The 11,665-nt window shown below is 36.5% G+C and overlaps 1 protein-coding gene across 2 annotated transcripts; it reads left to right on the top strand.

Annotated features, from left to right (window-relative positions):
* The first annotated feature begins 818 nt into the window (after nucleotides 1–818).
* On the top strand, nucleotides 819–10,533 carry LOC134839250 (cellular tumor antigen p53-like). Of its 2 annotated transcripts, none has more exons than XM_063854746.1 (10): nucleotides 819–1,585; nucleotides 2,725–2,765; nucleotides 2,961–3,364; nucleotides 4,434–4,568; nucleotides 4,927–5,150; nucleotides 5,460–5,625; nucleotides 7,695–7,839; nucleotides 8,125–8,395; nucleotides 8,681–8,972; nucleotides 9,856–10,533. In XM_063854746.1, the coding sequence occupies exons 1-10, from the start codon at nucleotides 1,566–1,568 to the stop codon at nucleotides 10,147–10,149; spliced, it is 1,992 nt and encodes a 663-aa protein (XP_063710816.1). In that variant the 5' UTR covers nucleotides 819–1,565; the 3' UTR covers nucleotides 10,150–10,533. The 2 variants fall into 2 exon arrangements, with proteins under 2 accessions (XP_063710816.1, XP_063710815.1); XM_063854745.1 differs by having other exon boundaries at nucleotides 819–2,088.
* Nucleotides 10,534–11,665: the final 1,132 nt, after the last annotated feature.

The following is an 11,665-nucleotide window of genomic DNA, read 5'->3' as shown; positions in this document are numbered from 1 at the left end:
GAACGGTATAATACTGCTTAATGTCTCTTGTATGCGTAGTTTTGTAGGAGGATAATTGGTTTTGAGATACGAAGTGTGTTTAAGTACTAGCTGCAGATTCCTCAGCGATAGATATTAGAGGAAATTTCGGAATGAAAAAAGCGCATTGTTTTTTTTTGGATCTTGAAAATGGATCTGTCCCCAATGGTACGTGGTAGAAAATATCGCTTATGTACTGGAAAAATTAGTTAAGCAGAGACCAGGTTTGAACAATCCTGGATCGTCATTTCAAAACACACATAAAAATACGTTATATGGGTTAGATTAGACTATGATGGAAATTTTCATTTTTAATGAAGATTTCAACAAGGAGCAATCGCTCGGATTGTAAACGAAAAAAGATTTTAATCACAATATACGCCATGATCGTAACTCGTCAACAGTGATGTGTCAAATTCTGTGGCGCCATGTCAGCCATCTGCTGAAATTGCTGGTTCCGTTTACCTTACTCGCCAGGAGTATAGGTTTTTCTGGGAATCCCGCTGGTAAGTAAGAACATGTTTGGCATTTACACTCTTGTGTACAACTGCGTCATGTTTAATCATAGCATCATTAATTATGGCGCGACTTGCTATGAAATTTGAGGCTCATTTTCGCATGACACGAAATTAAACTCAAACTCATTCAAGCTAAGTTTGATTATATACTAATTAAATAAGGAGAAATCTATTAAAGCAATTAGGAGCATTCAGCGTTGAATTTCCTTTTGGACAAATCAAGCAATTAGTTAATGCGCCATGAAAAGCAAAATACCTGTTCGCAAAGTAACTTCGGCATTACCAAAAGCCAACTTAATGAAAGTAATTAGCCTCGTGTATCAATTGAGTCAAATATCAACGCTCGCTCCGTCGGCTAAAAAATCGATAACAAACCAACTTCAATTCAGCCTCTAATTTTACTTTTACGCTGCTTGAAGCTTGAAAAGTGACCATTATAAAATTTTTCTCAACTCAAAACATTAATCCACACAAAAAAAATCAAAAAGTGCATGTAATCTGATTTGCTTCAAATTGATATAAATGAGATTTGCATGCAATTTTAAAAGTCAACCTTCATTTTAGTTTATTGCTGAAATTAACGATCACAAGCTCAGAAGAGAAACCATCTGCATTCTAGCATACGAACGTGATATTTTTTATTGCCTTTGCATAGTTCTTTGATTAGTATTACTAATACCCCTCAGCGGAATTTTGGCACACGGCGGCACGTGTGTACGACACACCACGTATTGGCTTATAATAATTGAATTGTTTAAGTATAAAATAACTTAAATATATTCGAATGATTGAGCAAATATATATCTAGCGAAAAAACATTTGAGCACATATTGGTTTTAGAGCAGAATAAATTGCAATCAAGCCAAAATATCGAATTACTCAACAAGTATTTTTCTGGTACCTTGTCGTAAATTACTTACATAGTCCAATCTTACTTTTACATCTCGTCTGAAGCATATAACTATATTTTTCTTTGTTTTTGCTCTGAAACGGACCAAGTTGTATTTCTGACAGCATTAATCATCTATTATGCAATCTCACAACTTCATGTACGTTTTTTAATTATTTATTTTTCTTCAAAATCTAGATCATAACCAATTAATATTCCGATAGCATTTGATATCGCACTTATTTAACCACTCATTTAAACGAATTAGATACACGGATTGTTGAGATAATATAATCATTTTCATTTCACTCACCAATCTTCATTTCACTTATTAATTATAACAAAATCGAACAAAAACCTGTCTGAATTTTCAGATTTTGCTGTTGTTCTTAGCGTTCTTGTTTGCTTACAACCGATATCGTTCTTTTGTTTATTAATTCGGCCTTTCTACCTTCATCCTTCACCTGTTGTATTACATTAATCAGAGTTTGAATATTTGACCTTGACTGTGACTGACCTTCGAATTATGCTGACCTCTGAGCAGCCCAACTTACCCTCTCTCTGGTCTTTCTTCAACCCAAACAACCCACACCACCAACAAATGAACAACAACTCAAATTCGCAGATGTCTTTCAACCCAGCTGCAATGCAACACCTAACAGAGTATGTGTGCTAATCAACGAGTTCAGCGGCAGATCTAGGTTTTCCGAGGGGAGGGTCTTGAGGTTGAATTTGTGAAAAAACAGGACAAAAAGACCGTTTTGAGCACTTTTTGGAAGGTTTTGACCGACAGATTGCACATTTACCTATAATATCGCTCTTTTGACAAGCGCTCCTCCTCAAAGTTAAAATAATATGGAGCCGTTGTGATTCAAAGGGTCCCCCTTTGGTATTACTTTACGACATCCATTTTTCGGTTGCTTTCTTTGGGGTAAGAGATTCTAGAGTTGATTAATAAGATATAACAACAGCTAATATTAGCGAAAACAATGCAAAAAATGAGGAATAAACTGATTAAGAAGGAATAAGAAATTAGTCTGAAAAAAAGGGAATTTCTGACCCGTTTTCTCGACAGCCTTTTTGATTTTTTTTCTAGTGGAATTCTAATACCAATAGGGCTTTATTATGATGGCACATTTGAAAACTTTTCACTGAGGTAACTAAAATCGACCCGCAAAAGAGACAGACTATACGCCAAAGGTCCTTCCCTTCGTGAAGTAGTCAGATCAATAACCTAATTGAGCTTTTTGATTTTTTAAAAGGTTTTAGTCATAAAAACAAATAGTTTGTTCGTTTCAGGTTGTCCAACTACCCGCAGCACATCGAGCTGGAATTTGAAGGTTAGAATTTTTTTAAAATTAATTTACAAATTTCGCGTACTTTTTTCATTGAAGTTTTTTTTCACAAAATCATTAGTGAATTGAGAAAAGTTTCAGAAAATATTAAACAAATAATTTCTCGACCTGGGAGCATTTTTGAGTCTCTATATACAGGTCTACTTATTGGTGTTTGATCATCTACATTTTTTGGTTTAGAGTCGGTAATTCGGAAACCAAGCAACAACAACAACATGACTCCCTCTTCCAATGCAGCGAACACAATTGACGTGATGCGTCTCAAATCCAGCCCAGATTCAATCGCGGCGGCTGCTGCTGCACTCAACTCCCACCCTCCATTCTCAGAACCATCTTACTGCTACCTACAATCCTCTATCCCCCCTTCGTTAGAAGCCATGTCAGCCGCCGCACCCCTCCCCCCGACATGTATGTCCCAAGTAGTGTCCTCGTCAAATAACCCTCACTTGAGCGGGGGAGGGGCAAATGAGGTGCTGCCACCTCATTCGGGGGGTTCTATGAGTCTCATAGGGGGGATGAATCATACTTCGATGAATAATGCAATCCAGCCATTCGACTTGTCCCAAGCATCTACTCCGCCATTTGTAAGAAAATTATGTTTCATTATTATTCTTCTATGATTAACTCTAATTTGATGTATTTTTAAACTGAAATTATACATTGCCAGTTTTTCTGAACGACGATTGTGGTTAATTTTTTATTTACACATTGCTGTTCTCTTGGTTGCAGCTACTCCAAAAACAAACAGGCTCTGGAAGGTATGTCATCATACATGCAAGCTATAAAGGAATCGAGTTCTAACTAATTTTTTTGCCTGAGTTTGTTAACATGAATTAAACGTTTGTATTTTGATGAGTCATTTTATTTTTCAGTTGTATGTTTTATGTGCATTGATGTGCCGTTTAATTGGCTATATGGTCTATCTCAGGGCAATTAAATTGAAGTGAGAGCTGAATGAAGTCGAATTAATGATTTATATTCTGCACGAAAGAACTAGAAAAGTTCTTTAGTTTCTGCTCGAAAAGTAAACGCAGCATGTACTCTATTAAAAACCGAAACAAAATTGTTGTATTTATGGGTTTTGCAAGACGCTTTTACTTTTTTTATGCAAGCTATACACGCTTCGAGACTTAGTATTTAAAATATGAGCATACGTTGTCAAGCTGCTCAAACTGGTCACTTAGAGTGACCTGGTCACTTTTTTCCAAGGTCGCTTTCTCAAAAATACTGCTTTTTTCAAGGTAATCCTAGCAATTGTCGTTTAAAACATCCATTTTTACCCTAAAGTTTTGCTGACCGACCTTAAAATTGTTCTAAAGGCGCCTATGACACAAATTTAAACTAATTTTGAGGGGGAGCGCGCGTAGAAAAGCTTTTGAGAAATTTTTTTGTGAGTCAATTTTTTCCAAAAGTGCTTAAAGTTGCATTTTCTGGCCAGCTTTTTTTCCAAAATCCGACTGCTACGCTAAAAATTTGGTCAAAAAAAACTAGGTAGTCAAAAAGCTATGTCACTTTTTCTCAAACCGATTTGAGCAGCCTGTGCTTTGCATGTTGAGAAGAAAACATTATTATCAATTATTATGCTGTGAATGTTGTGTTCTGATTTTACGTACTTCGTTTTAATTAGTTATTAACAGATTAGTGTTTTTCTAGCAGCGATGCAGTCCAGACACTACCAGCCAGATTCCCTCTGTCTCGGACTATCCAGGGGAGTTCGGGTTCACCATGAGTTATGGCAGCTCTTCACAGAATGTGGCCATGTCATCCGGAAAAGGAGCCCTATGGACGGTAAGGACAGGGCGAATACTTTTTAACAACACACACTAATTGGGACATTTTCTTTTCAAAAGATGTGAAAGATGAACTCGCACGAGCCAAGCAATTGAGACTTTAAAAAAAGCTGGCCGATTCTTCACACCGCAGCTTCAATAATATTTTCGAACTACAATCGCCGTAGTGCATTTAATTTTCTAAAAAAATTTTCGGCAAGTTGAAATATATTGTAAAAGTGACTGTAAATAGGGTATTTATTTCTAAAACCAAACCCGTAAATCATGATTTTAAACAGAAGTTAAGTAATTGATCTGTTACATCGATTCGATTCTGTTGGTTCAGTTAGTCAGACAACAAATTGTTGTTGTTTCAGTTCTCGGAGCAGACGCAGAAGCTGTACGTGAAGATGGCGGCCACTTGTCCAGTCAAGTTCCAGACAGTGCACAGGGTGCCCCAGGGGTGCTACTTGCGTGCGATGAGTGTGTTCAAACAGCCGGAACACGTGAAACAGGTGGTCACCAGGTGTCCCAATCATGCACATGGACACAGCAAGGACTCCTTCAATGAAGGACATCCAGCGCCCAGCCACCTCATCAGGTACTCTTTTAATCTCAGTCATCATAAGAGGATTCAGAACCCAATGACATGAGCTACAACCCCGTGGCAAAAACAGGTGGAAAGTTTTCTGGATTTTAAGGGTTTCTGAAAGGATGCCGGTCTTACGAAATTTTGAAAATTATGCAAAAGCCATATTGATGAAAACAATATTGCCTGATATATTTGATGGGAATTAAATTGCAGTTGAAGGTGCAATATGTCTTCTCAGCCTTAAAATGAATCTTAATTATGTCCTGTGTTGACCTTAAGTTTTTTTTCTAATGTACTTACTAGTCTGATGAATTGCAGGTGTGAGCACCCGACAGCCGAGTACCAGGAGGACGCAGTCAATGGCAGACAGTCAGTCGTAGTCCCCTTCGACTCACCCCAAGTCGGAACTGACTTCGTCGTCTTCCTCTACAACTTCATGTGCTATGGCTCCTGTGTCGGGGGACTCAACCGAAGACCCATACAGGTTCATACAATGATTATATGTCCACATTTTCTATCAGTTCCTAAAAAGATTTTTAACCCTTGCGATAAGCAAGCGTATTGCAATCGGGTTCTAGACTTTTTTCTCGTGAATATTTTCGTTCAAAAAATGGTCAGAATTAGAGATGGTAAATTTATACTCACTCAGTTCAAAATATATTCATATTTATTTGCGTCCCGGCACACTTGACATGGAGGTAGCGTATACGCTTGGGACGGAAAAGTTCTTATGATCGAATCTGACAGGAACTGTTTTTTTTTTTCAAACGGGAAATATTCCGTTTCAAACAAAATTGTCGGCGTAGTATTTGTCTGCCTATGTTTTGTCGGCTGAGTTGCCACATTATCTATTATATATTTGAATACGGTCTTTACTATCTCGCCATGTTTAAGCTTTTTCAACGTATTATTTTGCATTAAAAAGATTTGGTTATTCATATATGGAGGTCAGAATCACAACACCTGGTGAAACGCTGACAGCATCCCACTATTGGGTTGCTAATTTCAATATTGATGAAATAAACCTTGAATTTAAACTGGAAAAGCGGAAAAAAATCTTAAGCATTGCAATATACGATATGGCTTAAGCGTGCACAAATTCTTTTTAGAATATGGCTTAAGCGTGCAAATACGATATGGCTTAAGCGTGCAAAAATGGCTTAATACGATATGGCTTAAGCGTGCAAAAATTCTTTCTAAAAAATTATCTTTTTAGAAAACTTAAGTTGAAGTTTGCAAGTTTGTTGTGGGGTCTGTCAGAGTATTCTTAGGTTTTCAGGGGTTGCAAATCTTGCCTCAAAACATGAATTCTCAAATCATTTTAGATTTCGAGATATGACGTTTTTTGTGATTTTTTCAAAAAAAATTTCAGAAAACTTGAATTAATTTTCCAAAGTTTGAGATTCCCTACCCTGTAGATTGGGGGGAGGGCTATCAGAGTACTCTTAGGGGTTTCAAATCTTGCGTCCAAATGCGAATGCTCTGTTGTTTCACTTTCCGAGATGTCACGTTTCTCAGTTCATTTTTTTTTACTTTTGAATGTATATAACTTCACAAAATTTAATGGTTTTTCAAAGTTTGAATTTAAAAAGTTGAAAAAACTATAAAATTTTTTATTACCACATCTGTAATTGAGTGCTCTCAGAGTATACTCAAAGAATGCAGATCTTGTTTCCAATATATGCGGTTTTTTATGAGTTGTTAAACAATCGAAGCACCGGAGGTGCGTTACACGCTAATAGAATTGATTTTTTTTTGCGTTACGCAACTTACATTATAGTTGCTTTTAATATTTAGATTTTTTCTGCTCTTAGTAATTTTACTAGCCTTGATTCGTATATTTTCTTTTTGTGTTTGTTTTTTGCTTAAAAACTTTATTCAGCCCAAATGATTTCGGCTTATTTTTTTTGGCATAGTGACCTAATTTTGAGTAGTTTTCAGGAAAACATTTTTTAAGCTCGCCTCTGGATCGAACAAAATGCTAAAAGTTTTAAAGAATTCATAGTTTTTCATGACAACAATATTTTTGGCTTTTTTTGTTTTTTTCTTTTCCTTTTGTTCCTCTTGATAGGTTTGTGCCTATATAAAATTGGTTTAAGTGCCTCATTTTGCATCTTTTGACAAGCGAAAAAAGTTTTATGTGCGTGTGTGTGAAGGCTTACTGACCTAGTATTTTTTTCATATGACGATTAAATAAAGTTTTTTGTGTTTGGGTTTTCAGGGTGAATGTGACTTAATAATTCATTTTGATAGATCTAGTTTTTTCGACGTTTTCGTTTTTTTCCGATTTAGCGGCTTTCCTGGTTTTTATTGAAAGTGGTGCAAAGCTCAGCTTCGCCTCTTTGTAAAACTTGCCTGTGAGCTCTCGGGTGTTTTTTTTATTCAAAACTGAAAGAAAAAAAATAATTGGTAGCAGATATTATCGAAAAATCCCATTAATTTGCGATGATATGTAAGTTTGAAAATAGATTTTTTTAAAACTTTCTGTCACTATTGGTTAAGCGAACAGATTTTTTGGTCTGAACTAAATTTGAGCTTGTTTGATATTTTCAGGTGGTGTTCACACTGGAGCGTGATGGTCACGTGTTAGGCAGGAGGGCAGTTGAAGTGAGGATATGTGCCTGCCCGAGCAGAGACAGAAAGAGCGAGGAGAACGCACTGAATCCAAGCACACAGCATAAAAGAGGCGAGAAACGCGGTAAGCAGGGACGGTTTCGAATTTCACTGAAGTCCGGGTTTTTTTGAAAGACAATTTTCGAAAAATTGTCTCGGTTTGCTTATTTTTTTCCCAAAAATGTCCAGTTTGGAAGGTTTTGACCGAAGCATTTTATTACTCGATGTAAACTCGATCCCTCATATTTGAAAGGTATGGTTCCAAAAGAGTCCTAGAAATATCTTAGATTCGGTCTGTCAAAATAAGACGCTTTTCATTTCGATCTAGTAGCTGTCCGTGAATCATTAATTTTCTGATGTTATTTTATAGGATCGAAATCGCTTGCGTTGCGCGACCCAATGACAATGGCAATGGCATGCAGTCCTACTTCAGCCAAGAGACGCAAGCATGACACCACATCTTCAGGCGATGGAAGTGACCCTAATTGCAGCAATGACGTGTTCTACATTCCAGTGAAGGGACAGTACTACTACAATCTGGTCTCTGCTCTCTATAAGCAACTGTGTGTGCATAATGGAGATGTGGCCTTGTTTGAGGAGCTGCAAGGGAGTTTGGGATCTACACAGTCAGCTAACAATCAGTGAGTTTTATCCTCTTCATTTGATGTGCTCCAGTGTTTCAGCCAGCTATTTGAAGGCGCTTTTGAAATCTGCCGTATTGCTTTTCAGTTTGATCTAGTAGCTTTTGACTGGTGTTAAATAAAATGAAGTAGAAAGGTAAGAAAAATCTTTCTTAACAGTAGCAAAAACTTTCAGTTTAAATTAGATTTTGAAGAACTTTTTTGGGGGTTTAATTTTTCTTGTTGATTTTGAGTTTTTTAAGTATAGCTGAAAGAGATAAAGTAACATATTTAATTCTGTTCTAGAGATAACGAATCAGCCCTCTCTTCTCTCATTAAAACCGACCATCAAAATGAGAACCAACACAACTCCGAAGATAACAACGCGCCACCGTCCACCCCCGCATTGGCCGAGACACCGCCAGCCTCTCCGGGTCCACAGGACGACAACTTAGATTTGAATTTCGGAGATCACGGAGATTTCGCAGATACAAGTGTTGCGGCTTTTTTGAACCGTATCGGATGTAGCTACGCGATTGAGTGTTTCATGTCGAGAAATATTTTACATACGGGAGAGCTGGCACATCTAGCAGATCACGTTAGTTTATTCCTAAGTATTTGATTTGAACCGAATTGATTGATCGCTGATGATGCTTGCGATTAGTTGGAAATCATCTAAATATAACGAATCAAAAAGTAAAAAAAAATCGCTCGGAAAATATTTGCTTAAGTGAAGCTATAACAAAAGTGAAGCTATAAAAAGTTAGGTTTATCGCTTTTTCAGTTTTTTGGCATAAACCGATCACTTTTGATATATCAATATAATATCAAGTAAATACCAATATTGTGATTGCTTGCCGAACAGCTGTCGCAAAAAACGTTCTCTAAATTTTAAATTGCATTTAGATATGAATAAATCGAATCCAATTAAGACCTTACGTTGAATTTTAAATAAACGATTAGATAAACAATCTTTTGCACGTGGAGGCGGAAGGCAACATGAGTTCTTATACAAACAATAGAAATACACAAAAATGATGTTTTTAGATTTCATAAAAAAATGACCCCCTGCCGACCCAAAGGCCCCCCCCCCTTTGATACTTTTTAAGAAATCCATTTTTGGCAGACCGACCCTAAAATTTTTCTAAAGGCGCCTTTGGCGCCAATGTATACTAATTTTGAGGGTGGAGCGCACGCCGAAAAAACGCGATTTTTTGGTCAAAATTTTCCAAAAAGTGCCTAATTTTCCAAAAAGTGCCTTTTTTGGACTGTTTTTTTAAATTTTTGCCTGCGGCGCAGAAAATTTGGCCAAAACAGGAACTAAATCGTGCTTAGGGAGAGCTCAAATCAATTCGGTCGACCTAAAAAAAGGTCGTTAAAACTTTCGAAAATTTTTTGAAAATCCGCCCCCTCCCCTCGAGAAAATCCTAGATCCGCCCCTGTATACACTTGATAGTTTTGATACAAAATTTATATTCCAGGAAATCATTGGAATGAATCTTGATGAGGTGACCCAAAGCAAAATTCTACAAGCGAAGAGAGATCTAGCTGCCAATGGTAGTCTAACCAACAGTACATACCCCTCTCAGCAGTTCAGCAATTTCGACGACCCAGGAGATCAATTAATGGTGGTTAGAACAGCGTCGAATTCCTCCATGACAATCTTACCAAATGGTGACATGCGCCAAACTAGATACACTCTCCATCACTCGGTATCCTTTCTGAAAAGCGCGGGAAACTCTTTCGAGTTGAAGAACAACTCAAGTTTGATATAAAGGTCACAATCTTGGACAAACTGCAAAAAATGAAAAAACTGTTTCGACAATTAAAGAAGTCGAGTCGAGATTTAACAAGTGCAACAATCGTTTTTATAGAAAATAAGTTAAAAGCAATTTTTGTGTCGCAGTAAAACTCAAATTTAACTTTAATGCTAAAGATACTTAAACTTATAGAGGTATTTTGCATATGCATTTATAAAGTTATGGTTTTATTTATATCTTCCTTTATTTTTTGTTTCACTTCGTTCATTTGTCTTTCTAACTATGATCTCACGAAATTATCCATATCATTTTGTGTTTTTACCCTTTGTATCTGTGCTCAATTTGTACAATTTACGGTTCTTTGTGCGTTTGTTTTCTATTTGAGATTCGTGCGCACGCGTAGGGCTGTTCCAAATTCCTCTTTCTACGTGTGCATCGATTTCATTCTTGCGTAGAAACATTCCTGCGTTATATTGCAAAGATAGTTTTTCATTTGCAACTCGCTCATTTTGAATAGAAATCGGATCTAGGACTAGGAACTGTTTTTAGGACCAATTTGGTTGTGCAGTTCGAATTCTGTTGTTTTTTAATGCAAAAATAGGTATCACAACACAAATTGGTATTACATGCTCAGTTGGTGACAAGTTAAAATAGCAAATCCTTCTTTAATACCGTCCATTGCAAGTTATTGTGCTGTAAGTTTAGTATTGTTTTTCTAATGTTTACCTGGAGACGACGATTAATTGAATTTCAAGATTGTCAAATAATTCCGTCAGACATGGTTTTCGACTTACTGTGTATCGCGGAAGTCAACGGGTAATTGCTAGATTTGGCAATTCTGTTGAATATTGACTTGATTTAGCGATTAACTACTAGTTTTAACGATAGCCTTGAATTTTAAATGAAAACAAGACTGCTCGTATCAGGACGAAGCCCTGAATGTTCCGACTGCCTTTTAAGGTTTATGGAGCAGCAGTAATAGCATGAAAAAATTAAATGAAATAAAATAAAATGAAATTTTTTTTTCTAAAATTTGAAATTTTTTATGAAAATCATTCCCCCACACGCCATGTAAAGTACAAAAAGTGAGATTTCGTTCCTTGCAACAAATCAATTATGGCAAATAAGCTTCGTTCAACCAATTTGGAACGATTTATAAGACGGATTAAATCTCCGCTTACGCGTTAATAGCGAGAATTATATCGCGCGTTAATTGTCCCAAATTGCTCAAAATGACCAAAATGGCAATATTTAAACCCTCATAACTCTACGAAAAATGATCACAGGTGAAATATCTTTTCAAATTTAGGCTCAGGACAACAATATCTTTTGAATGATAAAAAAAATCCGTCAAAAATGGCTAGTTAAAAAGTCGAAATTTGTCTGAAGAAAAAAAAACCCACCCCGAGCACAAATATTCCGGGTGGGTTTTTTTTTCTTCAGACAAATTTCGACTTTTTATTTAGCCATTTTTGACGGAATTTTTTTAATATCATTCGAAAGGTATTGTTGTTCTGAGCTCAAATTTGAA

Source organism: Symsagittifera roscoffensis, chromosome 2, assembly GCF_963678635.1.
Source record: "Symsagittifera roscoffensis chromosome 2, txSymRosc1.1, whole genome shotgun sequence".
NCBI lineage: Eukaryota > Metazoa > Xenacoelomorpha > Acoela > Convolutidae > Symsagittifera > Symsagittifera roscoffensis.
Note: the sequence above shows the minus strand (reverse complement) of the source record. Positions and strands in the feature narration are given on the sequence as shown.

What these genes read in the sequence shown, in the direction of transcription:
- LOC134839250 (XM_063854745.1), top strand. Translation starts at nt 1,952, where the DNA reads ATGCTGACCTCTGAGCAGCCCAACTTACCCTCTCTCTGGTCTTTCTTC. An exon ending in CATCGAGCTGGAATTTGAAG is followed by an intron (nt 2,766 to 2,960) that starts GTTAGAATTTTT and finishes TTTTTGGTTTAG; the next exon opens with AGTCGGTAATTCGGAAACCA. An exon ending in TAAAAGAGGCGAGAAACGCG is followed by an intron (nt 7,840 to 8,124) that starts GTAAGCAGGGAC and finishes GTTATTTTATAG; the next exon opens with GATCGAAATCGCTTGCGTTG.